General features: G+C 47.4%; 1 protein-coding gene across 1 annotated transcript in view; it reads left to right on the top strand.

The window, feature by feature from the left end:
• The window catches only part of HSPBAP1 (HSPB1 associated protein 1), a 32,573-nt gene extending 26,886 nt beyond the window's left edge, over nucleotides 1-5,687 (top strand). The window contains exons 6-8 of the mRNA XM_088540353.1: nucleotides 1,908-1,991; nucleotides 4,776-4,886; nucleotides 5,080-5,687. Of these exons, the coding sequence (XP_088396479.1) occupies nucleotides 1,908-1,991; nucleotides 4,776-4,886; nucleotides 5,080-5,637 (753 nt within the window). The 3' untranslated portion in view covers nucleotides 5,638-5,687. The remainder of the gene's footprint in view (nucleotides 1-1,907; nucleotides 1,992-4,775; nucleotides 4,887-5,079) is intronic.
• Nucleotides 5,688-26,890: the final 21,203 nt, after the last annotated feature.

The raw sequence follows: 26,890 nt of genomic DNA, 5'->3' as shown, positions 1-26,890 counted from the left end.
GCACATACCTCTGCATCTCCGGCACATTGCAAATTCACTCTTCCCATGAGAGTCTTAGTAAGCACCCAGCTGCTGGAAACAGGTAATTATATGAGAAAATATCCTTCCCCCTACTCTATAGCAATTTTTTCCAGACTTCAGTGTGCCCCATCATGAGGGAGCTCTCAGGTTCTTTAACACAAATGCAATGCAGGACGTGAGCCTTCATTTTTCCACCCGTTCGATTCCTCCGTCAGTGATGTGTGTGCACACATTTGCTCACAGATAAGTCCAGTGCAGCTACGCTGCTGATTAAACAAAGCGTCTGTTTCTGTGATGGAAGTGATACCCTGAAGCTTGTTCAGCATAGAAACCATGTTTTGGCATCAGCCTCTGGAGGATTTCACGCCCTCTTAGATGTGAGGAATAAATAATTGTCAGTGGTTTTTTTGTAAGTAATGGCCCTTCACAGAATGATCTGTTGCACATACTGAGATTGGTGAAACCTGAGCCCTGTACCTCTGTGTGTGTCTGCAAACCCATGTGTTTTCCATCATTCTGCCTTTCAGTTCTGCCTTTTCACTGTCTTGTTTAACAGCCTGTCTTGGTGATACTCAGATTTGTAGCTAAATCCTGCCTTGTTTGACAGAGCATCTCAAAGTTGCAAAAACTTCCTGGATAACTAGATATCACATTAAGCAGTGTGATCCATTGCTGGTAGTTCCAAACATGGCTAATTGCTTTTGATGTTTGCAATCACATCTAATTAAGCAAGGGTTTGGTTTGTTTAGTGGCAGGCCTATATTGTGCCACCAACAGCTGATTTTTTTTCCTCTCCTAATTACTTCCTCCTCTATTTTGTATACTGTACTGGTTTAAAATATTTTAATTGTTTTTGACCTTCAGAGGTATGCTGCTTTTTTTCTTCTCCTCTTTGATTTAAACTGAAACCTGCAAAAAGCATTTTGTCCAGTGGTCCAAAATTAACTCCTGCTCTGGGTGTCCTGTAAGCATTTGTGGGATTAGGGCCACAGTCACCATTTCTGGCACAGACATTTTCTGATTAGTCAGGTTATCTTGCTAGCAGGTCATTCTTATAAATAATTTGTGTCTGCCAAGGAGAGAGGAGGAGGGGAAAGCAAGCTGTGATCCAGACACAGGTCACTATTTTACTTTCCCCATTCTGAAATATTTTTACCCATCTCTGACCATTTTCATTCTCTGTTAAAAACTATCTTTAACACCATGCTATCAAGGAAAACATAATCTAATGTTCAGTAATATAAGGTTTGTGCTATATCATCAAAACATTAATGTCTTTAGACCGTAAAAGCCATGGCTTAATCAATTTTGTGTCAGACCTATCATGCTGATAGTTTACAAAGCCCCAATCGAAACTACATCATCATGATTTCTGAGTATCTTCTTTTAAAAGCATAAATATTTACCAGAATTGCAGCTACACATTGCTAATCCCCAGTGAGCATTAGGACACTGGCTTTTTGATGAAGTCACCTTGCAGTTCTTGTAAAGGAGCTGGGAAGTTTGCTCAGTCGGAGACTCTACAAAAGACCACGTGGCTTAGATGAGACTCTGAAGCCCTGCTGTGCTGCGACAGCAGCTACAGTCCCTCCATATGGCAGGACTTTGTGCGATGAGCTTAGCCTTGCTTTGAATGAGAAGGTTTGGAATGAGCAGGTCTGGATCATGTGTCCACTTCTCATATACTAGATACTGATATGACCAGAGAAGGGAGTGGACATTTGGGGCTTGGGAAGGCTCTTTAGAAGAGAGAAATAAAGATCACCTCTCACCTCCAACCTCCGTCCCTGCCACATTCCGCCTCTCCACCCCATCAGCCTGAGGGAGTCACTGTCTTCTTGAGGTGTGCAGATACTCAGATTCTGTGTAATGTCTCTTGATTTCAGGTCCTGCTTGTTCCAAGGCACTGGTGGCACTATGTGGAATCCATTGACCCTGTCACTGTCAGCGTAAACTCGTGGATTGAACTGGTATTTGCCTTTGTCGGGGTGATGTAGCACTTCCATGTCTCTGTATATTAACAAGTAGGAAACACACTGTGTTGCACATTCAAAATCCTGCCCCAGATCTGATAATCTCACGAGCCACTTCAGAGTTGTTTCAGTGGTGTTAAGCTTACGTTTACATAGTGTCTTTTATCCTCAGGGATCCCAGAGCACCTTATTGACCACCACTGAAACACAGCTGTGCTTAGACATTGGCTTTAGATTCAATGTTTCTGGCAAGAGAAAGTGAGAGAAAACTACCTCTAATTAAAAAAGTCATTAATTTTAGCTCATTCCAATGAACAGTTAAATACATGTTAAACTCTTCATGTCTGACTTCTGATAGACTAGTAGTCATTGTGTTGAATAGGGTTTAACAAAACAGTTTCACCTCAAGCACACACTTGCATGGAATGCTAAGTCAGGATTTAAATAAGTCAGGTTAATGTGATAGGAATGGAGTGACACCATGTGTTTGAATTCCCATTTCTGTTACAGTTCTGACGTTTTCCTGCTCATGTTACTTTGTGTGCATGGGGGCATTCCAAGAATTTAATCTCAACATCCCAGGTTTTCATTCATACTATTTTAATCATTAATCCTAGCTTTATAAAAGAGCTCTTTGAAATGGCCTTTGAAAGATGCCTCACTAAAATGCTGGTTTTTTTACACCATTATTAGGTCAAAAACCTGCAGCAGGGGGAGGGGGTGAGAGAATTCATCCCTTCAGCTGCTGTTTGGGCTACACAAGATATTTCTTGCCCCTTAAGCCAAGATTTCAGAATCAAGAGATGTTCTTGGGTCTCTCATGGAGGAAACGTCTATGTGAGACTACACATTTAGAAATGACAGACTTGGAGCCTGCACTAAGGTTTTACTAATCCCTTAGGAAAACTCAGACCATGCACAATTCCAGAGAAGGCTCATAGGATATTATAGACCAGCTATTGAAGCCTGCCTTAAATTTGATCCTCACACCAGCATAAACTTGTGCCCTGAGCTGCATATCAAATTATCCCCTTCTGGAGGAGCAGGTCAGGATTGTGCTAAGCTGATAACTCCCAAGTGGTTGTGTTTTGTGTTGGTGATAACATTTCTTCCTGGGGATGTAAAGGGGGGAAGTGTAACTATGTGGCCTTTCCAGTCAGAAAGGTCTTGCTAATATCACCAAGATCCTGTTTGGCCCTACTGGGATCAGGTAACTGTATGTAGATAGCATTGGGAAAAGGAGACCATGTCTTGGAGAACATGTCTTAGATATTACTAATGAGTGATCTAAAAGAAGCTGCCACAAACAAAACAAAGAAAACATAACTATGATAAATAAATCCATTGCATTGTAGCATTCAAGATAAACCCTAGAAAGGGGGATGTGTAATCACTGTGACCCACATCAAAGTTCCTTACAGATATCAGCCCTGCATATCATGGTGGAACCATTTGTTATATGTTGGGTTGTACAATGTATAAAAAAATGTCTCTTACAACAACTATATCAGAAATGAGGTTACTTCCATTACCAAACAAGCAGTTCCCTCACTTGCAGCTGTCACCAGCTGCTTTCATATGGACAGATGTTAATTATGCCAACATTGATAGTCCTAATAAAATTATTAATTATTTTGGCAGGACTTTAGGGTAGAAGTTGCTTTCAGCTGGATGTGAGCTCTTCCAAGTATGCCTTGCTTCCTAACACTCACACGGCCAGAGTGACCCTGTTACGCAGCAGGCCAAGACAAACCCCAGGAGTGCAACACAAATGAATTTTTAGAGTGTTAGGGATCTGTTATGCAAAGCCATTAATGAGCAGAACACCCAGAGTCACAAAATGCTAAGAGCAGTTTCCCCCTTTTTCTATCTCAGAGATCCAGGGTGAATTACTGCCTTCAATACACTTGCTGGCAAGATACATGGTTTGCTTGGCATGTTCCCCAAAGCCAGAGTTAGGCAATTCAGGGCTGTTTGTTGGCTAAGTTGTCTTTCCTTCAAAACCTGTCTTCCAAGCACTTAAACAAGGCCAGATTTATGCATCCACTCCTAGGCAGCTGTCATTGAGATAACTAAATCATGTCTTTAGAGTCTCATTGCCTCCTCTCCATATATCCTTTTCTTCCACACACAAAACCCAGTTAAATGCAAAAGAGAAGGCAAAAAAAAAATCCTATAAAGTTTTGTTTTGCTGCCCTAAACTAGCTAGCACCCAACTGCCTGCCAGGGCGATGTAAGAAGTATACCAGTGTCTTAGTGTCATGTTGATACATGATAATACATCTCCTGAATTTTCCTAAGACTCACTTCTGTGCTTCTGCAGCCCCCAGGTATTTGCTGACTTGCTGTTAACATCCTTTGTATTTTAAGTACTTAAATTAGACATAATATATAGATCTGTATAAAATTTGCTAAGTACTTTCATGGTTCTTCCACTCCTAGCCATATAAATGCATATATTAATTAAATGCTAACATTGCATAGTAATTTGAAGCACCAGATTCAATTAACAGAACACTGCTAGGAAGAAAGATTATATATACACCCAAATCTTATGTTTTGCAAATCCTTATTCAGATGAGTAGTTGCACCAAAACCTGGGCTGTTATTTATGTGAGGGTTGTATTCATGAGTAAGGAGCTACAAAAGCCCACAACCTTTCACTGACTTGGTATAAATGAATATGGCTTTCAAAGTAAGGCCATCCATTTAGCTCTCCTCAAGATCTTCCAGCGTTCTGCAGGTACCACTGTCTCTAAACACTTTGTTTCTTTGAGGCAGGATGCAGACCATGAAGCCCGTGTAGAAGAAGCAATAACTCGAACACTGGTGTGTGCCATAAAATCAGCAGAAAATCCCAGCAATGCAGATCTGTGGCTAAATCCCACAGAGGTAAGCCGTCTCCTGCTCTTGTAGCAGTGGTAGGATGGAATTACTGCTCAACTCCTTGCAAGTCTTTCTATCTCCTAAAAAAATTAAATTATTTTCCTTCATGTACCAAAGAGTAATTCAGAAGAGATAATCATACAGTGCTGAGTTGAGATATAGCTCCTTTTAACTGAATGCATTCTGGGTGTTTTCTTAGGTTGAGGCAACCTCCCATGACATCAATCTGGAGTACCTGAATAGAGCAGTGTCTGCATATTTCAAGCATCAAAAGACAAGTGTGTCAGAGCAGGTACCTCCCAGCAGCATCCATGCAGAGAGAGTGACAAGTGCCTCACGCAAGAGGAAGAAAAGACAAGTTGGCCCTGAACCAGAGGGCTGCAAATTAGTAACCCATGAAGCTGACTGTTCAACAGTTAAGGCAGAGAAGTTTCAGGAAATACCTTTTGGCCCTCATCTTATTCAAGTGTTACCACAATCTCAAGAAACAAGCTCAATGGGTGCAAGAGCAGTTGAAAGTGACTATAGAGATCTTATCCAGCGAAATGAAGGAGGACATTTTGGAAAATTACACTGCGCCAGGAAGCAATTGGTAATGAGTAATGACTGTGAAGCGCCTGCAAATCAAATGGATTCAGACAGCAGTCCAAATGCCTCAGAAACAGCCCTTTCTACCAATGATTTGCTGGACTGTTTGGTTAATCCACATGTCATCAGTTTAGTGGCTCAGCTGCTATTGGAGAGAACAAGAATTTAATGGCAAGTGCTGTATCATTTCTGAAATAAAGAAATCAAATGGTAGCTTCATGCTAGATTTTTAAGCTCAGTAAGAATTGAAAAGTTCAGTTTGGTTTCAAATACTTTTTAAACTATGGGCACAGTGGGAAATGCAGACCCGTTCCCGATCTGTTCTGGTTAAATGGCAGAATGAAGCTAATGAGGGATAGAAAGAGAAAGCATCTCTTTGTAATGCTGAAAAACTCTATGACAAACAAAAGAGTGTGTCCAGGTATAACATAATGCCACTTTATTTTGTGGATGGGATCCTTAAGACATGGTACAGCTGAGCACCACTGGATCATCCACCATTCTGTGAACACTTTTATATGAGAAGAGGGCAGCTACATGAGCAAGTCAGGGGAGCGACTCAAGCTGGAAGCCAAGGAGCACTCGGGTCCTCAGGCCTTGAGCAGAGCTGGAGGGGAGGGAGCCCACCCAGCTGCCCTGGGGCACCAGCATTCCTAGATTAAGCTGCTTACAAATAAACCTCCTGAGGATTTTGTCTTTAACTTCTTAATTGGACGCTACCAATTCATAACTTCTGTCTAAAGCTGCTGTCAGCATCCCACTCCCTCAAATACCCTAAGATGGCACAAACACCAGTTCTTGGTCCCCAGGTGTCCTACTAGCAGCAGGAGTAACTATGAGAAATGAGTGTGACCCAGTTGTATTGCAAGGAGATACTGCAGCACCCAACACTTTGCTGCTGTGGTTAGTTGGAAAGCAGACTTGGAGCTAAATGTGTTTAATCCATGTCTGTATCTCAGAGTAAGAGTCCTGATTCACCCCTGCAGGCACAAGGATTGCTGTTTACATCACCATAGTTATGCCCAAAGGGAAGCTTTATCCCAGCAAAAAAATGAGTTGGCTGGGCCTTAGGATGGGCAACTGAACTCCTGAGCCAGAAAAAAAAAATGCACACAGGAGTGAACCCTGCGCTCCCCTCTGCTGCCAAAGCTGGTTAGTGCCACACAACGAGCTGAAAAAGCACCTTGGTGTTGGGCAATAGAGTCAGGACGTGGTGCTGAGATGTGGTTACGCAGCCAAGTAGGACAAGCAGTGGCAGGGGGGCAAGGGAGGACAAGATGGGCTGACTTATTGCTTCTAATGTAGTCAAGAGCTGCGGTCTACAGTAAGTTCAACAAAATTAACTTCAGCCAAGTCATACTGTACCCGCTAATGCATCATTCCCTGTGCTTTTGTGTACCTTACAGGATCACAAGCATCCTCCTGATGGAAGATGCAGGATGCTCCAAATATTCAGATTGTTAACAGCAGCCAAACAGACCAGAAATCTCTTTGAAAAATGCAAATATATTTGGAACAGGATTAAGCTGAAAAGGTTTGAAGGTCCACATTTAGCAAGCACAGAAACCTCATCCTGAATAGTCCTTTTGGGAGCAGTCACTCCAGTTACCACATGTGCAGGGGAACCACAGGATTTGGCTCTCACTCCTCTGGCTTGGAATGAGTAAATACAAAAAAAATTGTATGAGTTTGCTGGGGACCTTTGCTTTGAGGAAAAAAAGCAACTCTAAATCAGTAGTGGGGGACCACAGCAGCTGTGCTCAGATGTGTGCAGTTTCAAGTTTTATCAAATGCCTTTCTCTTCCCTCTTAATTGGGCTCAGACCCTGATGGCACCAATGTATCATTGTCAGTAACAAAGAACCTGCAGCAAAAGTGTGAATCCTCAGGTGCAGCAGCAATCCACATTTTTCATGTTTTCCTCTGGTGTTAATATGCCTAGCAGCCTCAATGGAGTTGCCCCACTGCAACAATACCAGAATTTAATCAACAGGCCTGTTGGTATAGTTTATTTTCATGTTTGTGTCCTGCTGTGCCAACAGGATTAAAAAAAAAAAATCAGCTAAAGAACATTTTAGTTGTATCTGCTGACTTAGTGATTCACCAGGCTCCTGGGGGGCAGATCCATAGAATAAAGCAGCACCGTTTTAATACATGGGCATATCTGAGAACAGCCTTGAACGACAGCCCACTTTTGTCCTATTGCTGCATTTCTTTTTTCCTCTGAGGCAACCGCAGGGCTGGGCCTGCCGAGGCGGCTGCTGCTGGGAGCATTTGCTCTGGAGAAGAGATTGCAAATGTTTCATTCTAGCACACTGAGCACAAAAGGAAATCTTAAAAAGAGGTGAGGAGGGAAACGCACAGGAAGAAAAGGGGTTAGCTGCCATCTACCCTGCAAAGCAAACTTGCCTAGCTTAACTGATCTCCACTTCGGGAAGAAAACTTTTAACATACCCCCATCCTTCCTCCTAGATGCCCATCTGAATGTTTTTTCCCCTCTGTTTATAATAACTGTCCTTGAAAAGACTCAGGGATATTTTTAAGCCCTTGGCTGTTACCCCAGCTGCACTGCACCTACTCACCCACACATTCCTCCCTCCTCTAAACCAATGCAGTCCATCTGGGGAGAGCTGCATTTTATGCCTGTCCAGGTGCTGCTTGTGAGTTAAGCACCAGGCAGTGGCCACAAACCATTAGCAAGAGGGACCAGCCTGTTTATGTTGATGAGCAAAAGCATCAGGAGGACTTTGCATCTCAGAGACAATATAAAATTCAGTGTCAAACATTCAGTGCACACAGGTAGAGAGAAATGACCACAAATTTAGGAAGTCACATATGGCAAAGGGCCCACAGACCAATAACAGAAATTTATAGCTCTGACCCCATTTGCAGGGTACTGAATGCTGCAATTTCTAACTCTGCTTCTAAATTCATGGCAACTGCATGGAGAAGCTTAGACAAGTTTCTGCATATTCATCGTGTTTAAAATAAACAATTTCTGACCTTGTCAGTGACAGCCTGATTTGACAAAGGGTAAGAAACTGCCATCCAGCCATCAAGACAAGGAGGCTGCAAGAAAGTTGCCCCTTCGCAATCACTGAGACACCCTCCCTTTCTCCAAAAAAGGCCTCCCTGCTCACTCACAGCAGTGAGATGCACATCAGCATCTGAAAAGATCATGGCCTGGCAACACCACGAGGACAGTTACACTGGTGACAACTGCTTCAGCTCTGCTCTGGCCAAGTGGCAACAGGAGCCTGTCGCCGTGTGGCTCAGTCATGACTGTGCTCAAACCCAAGGCCCAAGTGGTGGCCTGGGCCAGTGTGTGACCTCCACACCCACCCGGGCAGTCCCACATACCAGATGGAGGGCTTGAAATCAGGTTAGCAGCAGGGTTAGCAGGCCAGGAGCTCCTCACCATCGCTGACCACAGCCCTCACCTAGAGTCTGGACTTCCATAGCTTGTCCTAGGCAATGACAGACCCCCAAATCAGTCACACAAGAGGGTAAACCCTGAAATGAGGTTTCTCAGAATTTTAGTCTCTCACCAAAAACCTTCGTGTGCCACAGAAGCAGCAGAGGTCACCTTTTATTTCATGGCATTAATTCCCCAGATTTCAATTCTTCAAATCTTTGAAGACTTCTACTCTAGCATTACTTGTCATAGAGCAATCCCATTGAAGAGCAATGGCGTAGGCCAAGATATTAGTTAAAAGTCCAACTTGTGACTAACTCTAAAACAAAACGGCATATTCAAGAGGAAGGATTAGTTCTCACGCAGTGTTAATTGCCTTTTAAAAAAGCATTGTAATAAATCAGTACTTCTGACCTCCTGCTAACCTTCTTGTTCTGTTGCTCACCTACAGATGTGAACTACTTAGGTTTATGGTATTGGCCAATTTCCACTTTGGCTTTTCCTGACAGTTCTTATATCTATACTACCGCAGCTGAAGACCATTTCAAATGTGTGGCCTGATTTTATCATCCATTTCATCTGAATGGGTGAGAAAGAGGATTTTGTTTTTCCACATTACCCTTTCCATGTTTTTCTGGGTGATGGTGGCCAGTCCCACAGCTGAGTGTGTTAAATAGCTAAACCCATTAAACACTTTGGTGCTCCCAGAGTGGGCTCTGCTGTCCTGGCACAAGGGGCAGCAGCAGGGATGGCTGCTCTGCTCCATATAACAAGGCCTAGGAGCTGCATTTTTGGAGACCGTCCAAGTGGATGCTCCACTAGACATTTTTTTGTCCAACTAATTGGTGAGTTTTCTCTGTCTGAATCGGATAACTGGGATCTAAAGACCCAGGTCATCCTGGGACACTCTTGGCTGGACCCTCCAGGGCACAGGGAACGCAGTGGGATTGTGGGCGCCTGTGGGCCTGGGAAGCGGAGCAGAAACCAGGGGGCTCTTGGTCTTCCCAGTGCCCCAGTGCCAAGAGGCCTGGGGAGACCCTGCAGCTATTAGGAGTGTATCCCAGCACCACAAGCTTCTTTTCCCAAAAAACCTAAACACAGAGGGTTAAATTTGCAGCTAAATTGCTCCTCAGCCACCGCAGTACCCCTTCTTCCTGCTTTCCCCAGCCTGGAAGATGTCTATTCAAAGCACTAGGCAGCAGAATTCACCATTTTCATTTAAGCAGCGCTGGCCTCGTTCTGTGTCCTGGAAGAGCACATGAATCCAATCCAATTAGCAGCAGCCCTAACAAAGCAGCCTGAAAAAAGCACCATTAAAATGAAAAATGATGTTGTGTAAATAGAAGGCAGAGCAAGCAGGGGCCATAGTACAACTTATTGCCATGCCCAAACAAACAGCCTTATAACTTATGAGGAGCTCGATGCCTCAAGTGAGCTTTAACTAGCTTTTCCCCAGGGAGGTAATGCAAAACACAGGGCAGAGGCTATACATTTTCCCAGAGCTTACAGCTTTTTTACCCAAAGAGATTAGGATCTTGGCCATTGTTAAAAAACAATAAGCAATAGTTCATGAAAATACAGTTTAATTCCTCATTTGCTTCTACCCTGGCCAGAAGGCAAGGTTCATGCGAGGCACCGTGCATGGATCACGGCCGCTTTAGCCACCAGCGCCAGCAGTTCCGCACCAGCCAGGCATCCCGCCTGGTGACTGTCCCCAGGGACGGCCCAGCCTGGAGTCTCATCTGCACCACACCGGAGACACAGTAGGATGAGGGGTCCCCGATTCAGCAATACACTTAAGCTTGTGCTCATCTCCAAGCATGTGAACAGACCTCATTGCCATCAAGTTACATCTGCAAGGAGATACCTCATGACATGAGGCCAGAGAGCCATAGGGCCCTCTCTAGGGTATGACATGTCATCAGAAGACTTCCCAGCTCCTTTTCTGTGCTTACCAAACACATTACTGACATTTTTAGCTTCAAAACACTTTTAGAAAAATCTATTAGTAAAGAAGCAATGCACTGTAGGAAGCAAATCCATGCTGACTATGCACAGGAGAGAACGGAAGACGATGACCGCGCAGGCCTTTAGCTCCTCTTGCTCTTAGGAGAGTTAATTAGCAAGGCGAGGTAATAGCATGGTGTTTGTGCATTTACTGCATGTGCTGATTACAATGAATTTTGTCCTGCATGTTAAAGTCAAAAACATCTCGCATCTGCCAAAAAGCAATCAGGACCAATTAATGAAGATGTAATTTCCCCAGATGCCGCTATTAACATAATTCGCAGTGTTCCTAGCAACATGAATGTAATTAACCCAGTTAACTGCACCTCTCAGCACTGCTGCATGGAGCCTGCCCATGCTCATGGGGGAGCCTCACGGATCCCCACAAGCTGGTGACCTGCCCATAGGGTGCCCAGCCAGAGCTGGTCCTTCTTCCCCCTCATCTGACAGCACATTTGGGAGATGTGGAGGTCCCCCAGGCCACCAGCAGCAGATGCTGCTCCTAGAGCAAGATAACACAGTCACTCTGGTCCTAGCCCTTCACAGGGCTGAAAACACAGCTTTCCCATAGGAAGCTTAACACAGCAGCTGAGCCACCCCTGCCCAGAATGGGCACAGAGGTCAAGTACATGACAAAAATTAAGATAGCTCTTTAAAAGAATTAATCATCTAGTCCTTTTGCTGCCTTCTTTCCTGGGTCATGCAGCAACGCAGTAAACAAACTCTGCCCACAGCTGCCCAAGGCACAACTTACCCTCAGAGTGCAGGAGCAGGACAAGCCAGGGGTGAAGGCAACCCCATCATGAGCAGCACCCACAGCAGTGGCACCGTCCCACAGGGGCACTGTCCCCTGCACAGAGCTGGTGTTGGAAACACAGTCCACCGGCAGCCCAACACAGCAGGCAATGCAGGCCCAATCATGAAGGTTCAGCCAAAGGCTAGACATAAACAAGAGCATGGCTCTAAGCCCATCCAAAACCAGAGTCCCCCTCCGGTCTGGGTTTAAATGGGGCTGCACGAGCCCTGGGAGGCTCCAGGTGAGGCTCCAGGTGAGGTGGTTCAGGGTAATTGAGGCCTTGCGGTGCTTCTCCTTGAGTGCTAACGAGGCGCTGAGCAGCCTTCCAAGGCACTGCCTGTCACAGCCACCAACTGTCCAAGCGTGACCGAGGGTGATGTCCCCGTGCTGGGGAGGAAGGTGGAGTGTCCTCCGGGGACAGGTCCCAGCCCGGTGCCCGCCAGGCCGGGGCAGGCAGGAGGAGCAGTGTTCGGAGCAGTGCTCAGGATTTTTCTGGCATTCTGGGTCCTTGCTGAGCCAAGGCAAAATCCCGGGGGGAAAAGGTTGAAGTTGTCCTTGCCAAGGAGGATGTTGGATCTTGTCTCTCACAACCTGCCTGGGCCACATTTTAATGGCGGGCTGAGATGCCCACCCTCCTCCTGAGCCTCTCGTGAGCCCCAGCCTCTACAGGGCTCTGAAGTGACTCTCTGGGATCTCCCAGAAATCCCATAGGTCCACGTGTGGGTTTGCATACAAGGAAGGGAAACCGAAATCTGGGAGGAAACAGAGATTTTTTGCTCCGGCGCAGATATATCCAGCCGGTACGTGCCGTGCGTGGGGGCTTCCCAGCAAGCAGCAGCCCCACGGCGTGCGCTGACGGCCCTGGCGGGGCTTCCTGCAGCTACGGAAGCTCCTCACGGTGCTTGTGCCCACCCTCACCTGAGCGTTGCCTGGAAGGGTTTCTGGGGGTTTGGGTTCTTTTATTTTTTTTTCCCTTCCATGGATTTTCAGTGAAGTTTCATATAAGAAACATGGATAGCATTTCTAAAATGCTCAAAAAAGGTATCAAGGGCTTTTGTGCAGTGTTACCTGAGGGAAAGAGCTGCCGATTTCTTTCCAAGCCTTTTTTCTAGTAAGCAAGGAAACAAGAAAGGGGAGGTTAAAAATTAATGAGTGCTTTTTTGTGTGAGCGTGGAAAATTTTCAGGCGAATTAGAACTCTGCAGTTCTTTTATTTTTCTTTCTTTCTCAATAGTTTGGGTCATTAGGGAGCTGATTTTGCAGGCCGCTCTGGGAGCACCTTTTTGCTCCTCAGATAGCAGAAACCTTGACCAAACTGCACTTCATACCTGGGTCCACCAGTGTCTGAAATGATTCACCCGGTTCCTTGCAGGTGATTTGGCTTGAATCATCCAAAAGGGCTAAGCTTCAAAATGTGCTGGGTCAGAAAAGCAGGACATTTTAATGAAAGCAGAGGCCTGGCTAAGCCATTGAGTCATTTAACAATTACCTGATATAATAACATGTAAAAAGATGCAATGAGCAGAGGTGAGATCACTCGTGTTAATTAAAACGTCTGAGCTACTCTGCTCCTGCCTTAATAGTGGATTTAAGCCATGGTGTTGTAAAGCAATGATAGAAGGGTCATTGCTTTAATGTAATTAAGGAAGGAACAGCAAATTTAACAAGTGGTTTCACAGTGGGCTGGGGAAAAAATGCGATTTCCTCTGCAGTCACTGGATGGGTGGGTTTGGGGGCAGAAAAGTCCATAGTTTGAGACATTTCACCCTCGCACAGGGACCCCTGGTTGCATCTTCCTGTATGTGGAGATGGGGTGATCTCCAGGCGGCCACCAAGGCCCGGACCAGCCCGCAGGGACGTGGCTGAGGCTGCAGCCCGGGAAATCCCGTCACCGCCACGAGGGCGAAGCGGGGGGTGGTGTTTGCGCCAGCGGCTCCGCTGCTCCGGTCCTGCGACTGGCCACAGGTTGGGAAAGGAAACGCTCATCCCTATTTTTCAGAAGGGACTGAGGCAAAGAGGGGGGAATAAAAAGAAATCTCCAACTTTCCCAAGGTTATAGAGTGTGTCAGACCAGGAGGGGGAAGAGTCGGATACACATCCTGGTTCCTTGAGCACGAAATTGCCCGTCCAGGTGCTGTGTCAGAAAGTTAAAGTCATGCATGCTTGGACTGAACATGCCAGCTCTCCTAATCATTAATAACATTAATGAGGAACTCGTTCTGAATTACATTAGCATCGCATTAGGAGGAAAACGTATAGAAACCAGCCTGTGGTCTGGAATTCTTTTAAGTCCACCTTATCACACATGCAGCGCAGCAACAGAGGAAAAACAAGAGGACAGGACTGTAAAGCAAAGGGACCAGCAGAGGAGCAGGAGGCCGCTGCAAACCCAGCAAAGCCCATCACAAGCCCTGCGAAGCCCGTTGCAAACCTTGCAGAGCCCATTCCAGAGCCTGCAAAGCCCATCTCATGACCCACATAGCCCGTCTCAAGACCCACGTAGCCTGTTGCAAGCCCCAGGTGGTTCCACAGCAGCAAGACCTCTCCAAAAGCCCAAATGTTCCCAGCCGGAATGCCACACACTGCAGGGTTTTCCAGTGCAGTCGGTTGCTCTTCCCATGCACAAGACAGGTTGTTTGGTGCCATCACCAGCATTTGCTGCCAAGCCGAAGCGCCGGCGTGGACCTGGCCACCGGCCCCAGCTCCTCATCCATAAAAAGGACTCAGTGACCCTGGGCCCTGGCTCTGCTTGCAGAAACGGCCATTCTAGGGGGAAAAAACAAATCCTCCGTGGAGAGCTTTTAAGTGACCCCTTTGGAAGTATTGGATAAATTCTTTTGAGGGAATCAGCTAATTGACCACTTCCCTTTTTGTTTTTGGCAGCCCGCTCCATTGGAGCAGTTCCTCAGGGAGAGGTGGCTCCCACCAGCGTTGCCTCCATGGGGGTTTCGTGCATGGTGCTCATGGGGTCAGCACATTTTCCCTGTATTATTAACTGTATTGAAACAGCAGGAGCACTAGGAGAGCACCCCCCCCAAAAAAAAAAAAAAAAAACCACTCTGTCCTGAAGATTTTTCCCTCCTTTCTGCTTTTAGGCTAGTTCATTTATTTCCCCTTTGAAATAAAGATTAATGCTGCCAAATCCATGAGCACAGCTCTCCTGTCTCACCTCGCTGGGAAGTAAAATGGCCCTGTTGCCATTTTACCGCTCACACGTGACAAATCTCCCCGCTAAATCTCCATTTGCTGCTCTGCTGCCTTTGCCCTGGTCCCTTTGCCCATGCTATGGAGGGCAGCAACTAAGGACACAGCTTCTTCCTCAGTCAAAAACGTCACAGCATGAAGAAGCACCAAGGACATCGGTGCCACTTTGCTTAGGAATTGCAGAGGGTTTCCCAGCATTGGGAGGGAAAGGAGAAGTCTCCCTGGGAAGTGGGTGCAGAGCCCAGCTCGGGTGGATGAGTCACCTCGCTGGGGGTCTCTCAGGAGAGTTTTCCTGGGGGTCTGGGACAGCACTTGGCCTCCCAGGGTGACGAAAGCCACCGCCAGCCTCCCCGGCACGTAAAGCACCCGGGCACTGCGGGATGGTGGTGGGAACAGGGTCTGTCGGGGCCCCAGCGGCTGCCCCGGGGCCAGCAGTGCCCAAAGCGGCTTCGTGTTGGTCAGGAAATTCAGGAATGATGTCGATGACTTGCACTGGCCCAAATTCAGTCTTTTAAACAATTATTTATGCAATTAATAGAGAAGTCAAATAACCCAAATGAATGATAACGTTTTAAACTAATTATTTGCTACAAACAAACACAAATGATTTCAATATCTACTGCATTAACTCCAGCAATGGGGAAATTCATCATAATTAGAGGTGCTCTTGGACTGTGGAGGGTTTTGGCTGTGCTACATCCATCAGCACGTGCAGCTCTGGGACCTGCCTGGAAACCTTTCTCAGCCGTAAATCCGTGTTTTCTTCCCTCCTGCATAAGCTCCTCATGGATCTTAAATTTCTTTTTCTGTATATAGAAAACTCGCAGTGGGCATCACAGCAGCCTTCGCTTTACGGGAAGGTCAGAGCGGCACTCGCAGCGCAAAGCGCCAGCACCCGGGAACTCAATAGCAAAAGGCCCATTGATCTCCGTGGGGCCGACATCTCCCACCGGAGCTCCTGATAAATTCTGCCGTTCTCCCCACGGCCCTCCGAGTTTCCTGGCTCACGGCTACTGCGAATCACTTAGCCAGACAAGGCGCACGCCTGCAATCCATCACCAGGGCAGACGCTTTGTGGGCATAACGCAGCTTCTTCCATTTAATTCAATCACTGCATGATTAGATTACATTCTCTGGCACTTATTTATTTGTATTAAAAGAAGTGAGTTTCAACTTTTATTTTTATCCTTCCGGGCAGCTGATATTGGATAATGCAATCTGTGGTGAGAGAAACTTTCAGTTTGGGTTAAAAAGAGACCCAAGTTCTGAGGGAAGGAGAGGGCGAGAAGCAGGGGTAGAGGAAGGCCCACGATAATTCAGGATGCTTGTAGCCAACTGTTGGATTTTACTGTTGGCTGCAGGGCAAGACGATGGGGTCTATGGAGGTTTGGGGAAGCCCCTCCAGTGACAGTGGCGATAGCGAGGGGGGCTGCCAGTGCTGACGTACCACTTTTGGTGGCACGGCATGAAGGACGTATTGCTCTGCGGGACCAAAACACAATTCCGTTTGGTTTAGATAATTTTTAACAGTGATCTTTGGTTCGCTACTGTTGTACTTTGTGGGCTAATGAGCAACAAAATGGGCTGTGCTTTTGCCAATAGGTATCCATGGATGGAAAACCACAGCAGTTTTTTCTTCTCCTCTCCACCAGCCAGTAGCTGGCTCGCTCCGTGGGCACAACATTTATATCCCTCATAACAGGTCACGATGGCTACACTCACTGCCCATGTAATATCTATCCTTTTATGGACTCCTTGGCTCCTAATTCCAATGACATCTCATGGCAAATGAGTCCACTTAAGTACTTCCTTTAGCTACATCAAATTTTTCAGTGTGGTGGTGGTCTGGCTTTCCCTCTTGCACCTGCATGATGGACATGGGTAGACCTGGCCATGTCTCCTCTAGTCCTTGTTTTTCCATCCCTCCTCCCTGTTGCCCTGTGGACAGTCCTCCTCTCTGTGGATCCTCTTCTTTCAAAACCTTTTGGAGCTCTAGGCAGTGAAACCTCAATTCAGCCAATCTCAGAAGGGCCAGGATTGTACCCAAACGGCTTATATTTTTATTGTGCAACAAGATAAGCCAACTCCTTCAGCTCACAGGAGTCACCATCATCGTGAAGCTGCACAAACCAGATGTATTTGGATTGTCGGGCTGCTTTGAAGGTCTGTTTGGACAATTGATGTGCACATCATGCCCCACATTCAGTCTGTCCTATTTCCCATGGCATCTCAAGTGCTTTTGGAAATTTCTGGTCTGCAGAAAAAGAAATTGAGAAGAGACTTGCTCCTTTCATAAAGAAGGCCTTGCTTATATGCAAAGAGTTTCCCAAGTGCTGCAAGTTTCCTGTGCTCTTACTGTTCAAACATTGCAGGAGACTCTGGAAAAGGGCAGGTACCACCCTGTAACTCTCCAGGCACTGCCTGGAGAAGCCGTTTGGGCCTCGGAGACCAGGAGGGAGCAGCCTGGAAAGCCAGGGCAGCAAAACAGGCATTTCTTCCTGCTTGGATGCCTGAGGAGATACATCCTTGCTGCTCAGAGGTAGGGTGAAGAAAGGGCGCAACTTGTTGAGATAGACTAAACCAAGCAGTTAAATTAGACTAAATTAGACGAGACCAGGAGACCTCTGCGCCTGCCTCCCCTGTGCCCTCCTGCATCCTCCTATGCTGAGCTGGAGCAGAGGCCGCATGCTCAGCTCAGGGTCAAAGGATGCCCAAAACACCCAGCACTTCCCCCTCAGGGAACCTGCCCGGTGAAAGCGGCCATGGGGCAAAGCTCCAGGAATCTGAGAAGGGACCAAATCCTCCCCCGATCTGGCCATCCCTCTGTCTTTTCCAAGGGATGAGTTTGTAAGCATATTCGTATTTATTTCTGAGAGCTAGAATGTCACAGGTGTCTCATGCCCAATGCCAGCTCTAGGGGCAAACCTGACAAAGCATCCTTTGAGGAGAACAGAAGTTTGAGAATAATGGGAGGCTTTTATCCAGAGTAAAACCTTTGTCATAAAACTTCATAAAATGAATTTCTGTTTCAATGGGTCCCCTGGGGCCTAAAAAATAAATATCCAAGGATTCATGTAGTAGTAAAAGTCGATAAAAATCTTTGAAGCAAATGGGCTATTGAGGAATTATGTAGGGGAATGAATGGATGGATTCTTCTACAAATCTCTTTATGGAGGTGCACTGACATAATGAAGACGCAGTAGGTGCATTAGTAAAAATCCTCTTTTTAATAAGTGCTCTACCTTATGGTTTTCCTGCAGCGATGGTTTACCAGATGGAAAACCCGCTTAAAGGTTTTTCTCTAGAAAAGAGGCTGCAATCATTCTCCTGGAAGGCGCCAGCGCGAGCACGGACTCTCTCCAGGGGATTACATGAAGGATGGAGTGTTTCCCCGGGGACATTGGTGCCGCATGGTGGCGAGGATGAGCAAAGTCCCGGCATCTCCATCCTGCTCCAGCCATGAAGACGCATCATATTCCCCCTCCAGAGCAAATGATATTCAGAGAGGGAGGAAGGGACCTCCAGAACAGGACTCCTCTTCCAGCCCTGCTATAAGTCTGCGGTGACATCGCTGCGTATCGCACACGCCACTGAAAATCCAGCACTCAGAGCACTGGGCTAAGGCCCATCCATAGGCCATGGGAAGCGGAAGAGAGCTCCGCTCCACTCACAGCCTCATGTCCCCATGGATGTGTGGGGCGGCCTTCAGAGAACTATTAGGTATGTAAGCTTTGCTACATTCCAGACTGTAAACTCATCCCTGTCACCAATTACACGGCGATTCATTTTGCACCAGCTTCCCTTCGTCCCAAGTGTCCTGGCTATTTACGGGGATGGAGTGTCCTGCTGCTCCGACTGATGCAAGCTCCGAGGGAAGTAAGACTGAGCCTGGAGCAAGCAATCTTTAAATTTCATCCTGAACTATTACAACAGTCACATTTTTATTTTATTTTATTTTATTTTATTTTATTTTATTTTATTTTATTTTATTTTATTTTATTTTATTTTATTTTACTTTATTTTATTTTATTTTATTTTACTTTATTTTATCTATTTTTGAACATATTCAATATTGCTGAGCTTCATGCCAGCAGAGGAGGCATTTTTGCAAGCTGCTGCCCTGCCAGGAGGCAGATGCCGGCGTGAACCACCCAATCAGAAAATGCCCTTTCTCAACATCTCCCCTTCCAACTGCAGAGGCGGGAAGGAGATGGGTGGACGGATTCTCTCCCTCCCTGGGAGGTGGCAGGCTCGACACATCGCTGTGACGTCCCCGGCGAGCAGCAGGACCCCGCACTGGGGCGAGCACGGCCCACCAGGGAGCACAGCAAGCGCTCCTGGCCCTGGAGGCTACCGCCAAACTTGTGCCAGCGTGAAAATGCAAACACAGAAATAAGGAGGCAGTATGTGGTGTTTGTTGTGCAGCTTGTAATGGTGTTTACAAACCCTTGTGGGGAGCTTCGCACGCGCCCCACTGAAGAACATGAATTTGGATAACTGCTGGGTTTACATAACTGCCGGGTTTGGCTGCAAAAACATTACTCCCCACTTTAATTATTATCGATTTTAGTTTTTGCAAGGAAATGTTGGGCCTCCATGAACCTCCTGCTGCTGACTCCAGAGATCTCGGGAGGTTTTTTGGCTGAACAAGCATTTCTCTTGCAAATCTAAATATTTATGCTACAGCTGTGTAAATAGTCAAAACTTGAAGAGGTTCTATTTCTAATGGTCTTGAATCTGAGCAAGGGATTAAGACAGACATGATGTGCAATTCCTGACATAGCCCCTTGCACTTTGCAGCACATTGCTGCTGCTGGGCTCCCTGTCCCCTCTCTAAAGGTGTTTTGCCGTTATCATTTATACAGCAAATCCAGATGGAGAGGAATGAGATGGCTGTTACTTTAGGTTGTGTTGCCTACCCGGGTGCCAAATGTACATCTGCTTAAACGCAGCGGTTTGAAATTATACAACATTTAAGGGGGGAAAAAAAAAAGAAAGAAAAGAATAAACAAAAGAGCAGCCTGTTGTTAAAACATGATATTCAGGAGCGAGAAAAGTTATCCCTTAGTGTACGGCAAAAGAACATATTCACAGTTTTAACCTGATCCTCCGCAGGCTCTTCTCCATGAGAAACAACTATGCAGCCTTTACTCGGCACGAACCAAATGGGAATTTTGCTTGCAGCTTCCCAGGGACAGGTCAATCACTCAAAACCACTCTTGGAGAGCGTGAGGGTTGCCATTTGCCACCTGCTTCCTGTGGAAACACCTCCTTTGACCCAGCATGGCCCCGCATCCCCAAGATCCCTCCGCACGGGAAAAGCTCTCACACGGTAACAGCTGGGACCCCCAATCACCACAGCGCGGAGGCCACTCGGGGCAGCAGCAATGTGGTAAGGGACAGCTCGATGATGCTGCAACCATGGCAAGGTAAGCAAGCGCAACACAGCTCCCAAAGGCATCCATGTGCCTCGTCTCTCTTGACCTGCTCCCAGCTTTGGCCATCTGCCTATAGAAAATGCTGATGCTAGACTTAAATGTAATGAAATGGGAATTACGGTGAGTGAGTAGCCCCAGTGAAGCCCAGTTCGAAATAAGCAGTGGAAAAGAAGGCAGTTTTTCTCTGGTAATAGTGTGTGTGTGTCGTAGGAAAGGCTGTAAATCCCACCCTGTCCCCGCAAGGAAGCACAGGGAGGAGTGTAGCAGCCAAGGAACAAGTTTTACCTAAGTAAAGATAAAAAGTAAAGGTAAAAGGTAAAGATAAGGGAAGGAGCTCTTGACACACTGCGGACAGGTCAAGGAACTTTTCATGTAGGCAATTAGACAAGGAGTAGGAAGTGATTCTAGCCTCCTAGAATTAAAGATCAGAGCCCATCCACATACATACTCCATAATTAAATGACAAGCCAAAGCACTAAAGCTCACGCTCTGAGCGCGTGCTCACGGCCTAAGGAGCGCACGTCTGCCTTCACGTGACAGCATCTGATCAGGTTCGTCGCCTGGCCGTGGCGGGGCCTTGTGGGTGTCTCTCTGCGCGCCTCAGCGCGAGGCTCCCAGAGGAGCCTGGTTTGGCCGCGAGCCCCTTTGCATCCCAGGTGAGGAAGGAGAAGGAGGAGGGGGACAGAGGCAATACATAGCCCAGAGCTGCTGAGCTCCACATCTCCCGCGGCATCAGGAACAATCTGCAGCTTGCACACCATACTGAGGGGAGGTGGTTTTGTGGGTTTACGGGTTGGTTTCTTCTTTTTTTTTTTTTTTTCTATTGGAGCATTTACTTTATTTCCTCTTGGCTTATCCTCTGGGTGTTTGGACCTAATCCCAGGACCCGCACGGCCAAGGTTTCCATCTCTCACTGAGCAGGGTATCGCAGCGCAGGCCCAGGTGCCATCGGCTCCATGCAGCTTCCCCGGCGGGGTTTGCTCTTGCTTGGCCCCTGGCGGCTCCTCAGAGCCCGTGTGGTAACAGCTGAAGGTAACGCTGTGGTAAACGTGCTGAGGAGAGGGGACTCCGGGCCGTGTCAGGACCCGCATGGCTGAGGGACCCACCAACGGTCCCCTGGGCAGGGTCACCGAAATGTATCCATTGCTAATTCCCCTCTTAATTCCCTTTTCCAACAGTCTTCACTGTTTCCCTTTCCTGATGCCAACAACCTCTGCTGCTCAAAGCTGCCTCTGCCTTATTTATTTCTCCATGTATGTTGAGTGGAGACATTTAATGATCCAGCAGGGAATGAACAAGGTGTGGAAGGAGCAGCTGTGGCTCCTTCCTTGTGTTCATTTTTTATATCCCGCTTTAACAGTTAGGCTTTGACTTGTCCCTCCAAATTTGCCTCGGTTGAGCACCATGCTAGGGACTGGCACAACCTCTGCAGGGAGCAAAGGCCCCTGAAGCGCCCACACTGGGCACACCATCTTCCAGAATTCCTGGTTTTGGGGCATTTGTACTTCCACTTTGACCCCTGCCACCGCGGGCAGCGATGTGAGCCGAGCTCTGCTGCTTGTGCCCCTCACTCACCACATGCCAAGGCAAAGGCACCACATCACGCGTGGGCATCGGCCGGACAGGAAAGGGGAGAGCTGCCTCTGCTGGGTGAGCGATGGGGAGATTTATGGGAGCGTCGCCCAGCCTCTCCATTGAGCTGCAGCCAGGGCTCGGATGTAAGGCAAAGCTACAGGCTGGGAGCAGCATCCGAGGTGGTTTTACAGCCACATTATTCTGAAAATGGCAACAGCTTTAAGCGTTACACAGCTCTTTGTGGTCATTTGCTGTAATTAAGGCAGGGCTCCAAGGTGCTATTGCACAGCTCCAGTCAAATCGCTGCTCTTCTGCGAAGCCCTGACCAGCAGATGCTCGAATTGTCCTGGAGGCAACGGACCTCATGGCTTAACTAGCATCAACAGGGAAGTTAATCTGCAGAGGGAAAGAGAAGCAGGCCCCGCATCGGTATCATCGGCTTTGAAAACCCAAGCCATCCTCAAAGCCGGCCCATGGAGCGGGTGGCAATCGCTCTGCCTCCCGGCTGTTCTCATCCTCCCCCACCTCCAGCTGCAGGCTCCCGCCTTTGCCTGCGCATCCCGCCATGCCATTAATCACGCTATTTCAATTAACGGATCTGAACTGCCGAGCAGACCTGGCCTGCGCTAATGTGTTATTAATTGGGTCACGCTGGATCTCCGCAACATTAAGTGCCACGTTTGGGCTTTCAGCTTCTGACACGGGCCTGTTTCATTTATCTAATCACCTTCTGAATGTCGCACGGGGCCAACTCAGCTTCCCCACTACACCCACTTTCACGCAATCCAATAGACTTGCTGCATCGCCTGGGATCTGCTATGCCCCGAGAAGAGCCATATATAATTTAAGGTGCTCTGCTTCTCCAAGAAAAAATCAATGATTGTTTACATTACTATTCTACAACCCCTATTTTAAAGTAATTCATGGCAGGGCCAATGCTATTAATTTTATTAAGCCGTTATTAGTGGGCAGATATTATTCTGCTCCATTGATCCTAAGTTGGTGCAATTACCACTTATGAATCCAGCACCATATGTTTGAAATTTTCAATTCCGTTTGCAACCTGAAGCTGCACATTAAAATTGTGCCCCGCCAGATGCTGGTGGTGTGAACCAGGGAGCCTGGTGATTCTGAAGCTGATTCAAAACAAACAAGGAGCTGCCCAAACTTTATAGTTTAACTATAGTTTAGTTTTAAAATCAAGACACTGCTATCAACTGGGGACCGAACCACTCACAGCTGCACCGTGTCAAAGGGAGAAACAGGCTAGAATATTGTCATCAAGCCTCCTGAGTCCTATAGTTCATAGAAACCTCATCTTTGTGGATTACCAGTTAACCAAAACGTTCACTGATGTGAATGGGAAACCCTACACATGAAAATACGCTTAGTTTAATCTGCTGAAAATATGCCAAAAGGCAGGAAAGGCCCATGCCCGGCTGAGTGCTCACTTAGGTCTCTTTGCAGAGGACAGCTTTCAGCCAGAGGCCTCAGATCTCCTGGCAATTATCTTCTAGAAAGCCAATGTCACGGCAGTCTTCAAAAAAGGCAAGAAGGAGAACCCAGGCAACTACAGGCCAGTGAGCCTCACTCTGTCCCTGGAAAAATGATAGAACAGCTCATATTGGCCATTGTCTCCAAGGAGGACAAGAAGGTGCTCAAGAGTAGTCAGCATGGATTCGCCAAGGGGAAATCCTGCTTGACTAACCTGATAGCCTTCTATGATGGAATGACTGTCTGGATAGACGAGGGGAGAGCGGTGGATGTCGTCTATCTCGACTTCAACAAGGCTTTTGACACCGTCCCTCACAACATCCTCCTTGGCAAGCTCTGGAAGTGTGGGATAGATGAGTGGACAGGGAGGTGGATTAGGAACTGGCTGGATGGCAGAGCTCAGAGGGTGATGATCAGTGGTGCAGAGAGTGATCAGTGGCAAAGAGAGAATCTCTTCATTCACAGCAGCTCAAAGGAATTTAAAATTGCAATTTGAAACAGAAATCAGGAGTTATCTTTAAGCAGCGGGGAAAAATGTTAGCTCTGCAGCATCCTTTTAAGAACAGGAATGGGCTTTGTGCACACACACAAGTCAAGAACAACTTGGCACTCAAGAAACTGGATAAAAGAGAGGAAAGACAGATTCTTGCCTCAGGATCTTACAGTCCAAAAAGGGGATAGAGGGATGGAAGGATGGATGAGTGGAGGGCTAAATGGATGGGGGCATGGATGGATAGGTAGAGGAGGGATGGATGTGTGCATGGATGGATGGGTGCACGGTTGGATGGAGATATTGTAAAATAGGAAACTGAGGAGCCAACACAAGCCAGGCCCGCAGCCTGCAGCACCTTGCTGATGTTAAGCTGACAAAGGATCTGGGGGAAGATCATGATGTCTATGGAGAATCCTGGCAATGTAAACAAAAAGAAATTGAGTCTCCAGGAGACTTAGTTAATCAGACTGGCACTTCTTGGAGCATGTCCAGCTGGAGTGGTTAATTTTAATCTGCCTTTAACCTACCTCCAAACTTAATGCAACTTTAACCTGACAGTTACCAAGGAATGGCCTCTCCTTCGGTAAAAATTAGTCCAGATAAGATTTTTTAACTAGCTGCCATAGAATCCTTGCAGTAGCTCCCATCATGAGCTACCAGCATCAATCACCTTGGGGCCACGGGTATCAAGAGCTAGGCCAAGTGACAGCAGCAGGGATGCTGGCCCCAGAGTGACAAGAAAACAGGCTGCCAGTTCCCGCTGACTGGTTAGTGCTCTGGAGGAGGCGGTTGATTTATAATGGTCGTTCAACAGGATAAACTAACCACCCCGTCCCCTACGCAAAGCAAAGGACGAAGCAAGCGCCACGCTTTCCCCCGCGGCACAGGGCCCTGGCAGCTTCGAGGCTCCGCGGGGCCGCGGGTGAGCTGGGGCCTGGCGAGGTGCCCTGGAGCTGCAGGTGCAGGGGCCGTGTCCTCGTTCAGCCAGGACACTCCTCCACCGTCTAAAGTACTCCTGGCTTTTGTTTAATCCCATTGGAAAGTGGGAGCCTGGGGCTAAGGCCTCGTTCCCCACCCCCGGGCACTGCACTGCAAACAGCTCCCTGCAGGCAAAGCCCAGGTACGCGAGCCCAGCGCCTGCCTCTGGGCACAACAAAGGGGGACTATAAACTCGAGCCCTGTCCAGCCTTTCAGCACAGACCGGGTATCAACTCTGCTTTATTTTATCCACCTGCAAGAGACGGTGTGCAGGGATAGATCAGATTAACGAGGCTGAAGAAAAATGTCCTCCTCTTTATCCCCCTCCGACAGAAGTAACCCTGTGTCTGCTGTAGGAAGGCAAAGTTTGCCAGCCATACATTTTATGCTTGGGGAATAGTTCTTTCCAATAGAAATTTCCTTTTTTGTTGTTGTTTTTGGTTTGCTTTGAGAAAAATTTAAACACTTTGACGGAAGTTTTTTCAGCCAGCCTTGCCCATTAGGCATGAGGACAGACACATCGGGCACATCCCCATTGGCTGCCTCTCACAGGATTAAATATTAAGTTTAATGTGTGGTGCCTGGGAGCTGAGCCAGCCTCGCAGCTCCGCTGGGGTCAGCGCATGAGAGACCTGCCTGGCTTGTAGGCAAGGAAGCGGCTCCTTCCCGAGGGATCCACTCGGCTTTCCAGAGTGACCCTGTGGTCACTTTGCTCCTCCAGAAAGGGACCCTGCCAGGGCCCCGTGGGGGCAGTGGGGAGGACAGGGTTACACACTGAGCTCAGTGCACCCACCACTCGCGCTGCTAATACGCTGCATTTATTCTTGCCACAATGGAGGAGGGAAGGGAAAAGTAATTACTTGCCCTGCTCTGCAGGGCACCCCTCTGAGAGGTGTCTTTTCTGGGCCTTTTCTTACAAAAGAAGCTCTCAGTGGTTACAGGTGTGAGAGCACCTGCCATTAAAATCTCCCTCTCCCAGGGAGGACCCAAACTCCATGTCCTTATGCAGTGATGTGGCTCCGCCGGATATTGAATTAAAAGTAAAAATACTGAATCATGAAATGAACTCAATTTGCCAGCTTGTTCCTCCCTGAGGATACAGGGCCCATTGAGGTTCCTAGGAGAGGGGTCACCTTCCTCACACTCGAAATTAGATTGGGTGTCAGAAGTCCTTATCTGGGCTGTATTAAATTGCATTAAATTTAAGACAATATTTTGAACAGCACCTGATTAGCCTTTTTCATGTTTTTCTTCAGGTCCTGCAGCATGCAATGAAAGACCAACAGTCGGGTTGTTTTGCCCTGGGGAGTTGGTGGATGCTGCCGTCATGGGCTGTTCAGTGGAGGTGGCCAGCTCACCAGAGCAGGAGTAGCACACGCTGAAACCAATGTGCCATGGGATAGATCTGAGGCACTTCACGCGGAAATTGATGCATCACCTTTGGAACCGAATTTATCACCTCTTCCGTCACACTCCATATAGCGAATGAGAGTCACCTCCTACTGAATTAAAAACTTCACATGCAGTTCACATCACACCATAAATCAGGCCAAAATGGAATTAAATGCATGGTATGCTAAGAACCCATTAATCACACCATAAATTAAACATGGGACAAGCCTCTTAGACTAGATGTGCCCAGATGGAGCCCGCAGAGTCTATCTGTGAAATCATGACACCACTGGGGTCCCCGAGAGCTTTACCATTCATTTCAGTGAGTTTGTTCAGGTCTACGCTGTCCAAGCGAGGACTGACAGGGTATCCAGTCCCAGATCCACCCCGGACCTACCTGAAATCCAGGTGAGAAGCCTTTGGACACCATCAGCCTCTTCACCCTCCTCCCGAGGATTGCAGAGTTGCAGTGTTACACTCCTTGTAACGCCAACATGTTGCTGCAAGTCTCCTGAGGTCCCGTGGAGCAACCTTCACCAGGCTCCTGGCAGGATGGTGGAGGGGTGGGCTCTACTCCTTCCCCAGAACCTAGCAGACACTCATCTTGGCCTGCTGGCTTCCTGACACCCCCT

Source organism: Tinamus guttatus, unplaced genomic scaffold (genome assembly GCF_059628265.1).
Source record: "Tinamus guttatus ecotype Peru unplaced genomic scaffold, ASM5962826v1 Tinamus_guttatus_pri_ptg000060l, whole genome shotgun sequence".
In the NCBI taxonomy this organism is placed as follows: domain Eukaryota; kingdom Metazoa; phylum Chordata; class Aves; order Tinamiformes; family Tinamidae; genus Tinamus; species Tinamus guttatus.
This window is presented reverse-complemented; position numbering and strand designations above follow the sequence as displayed.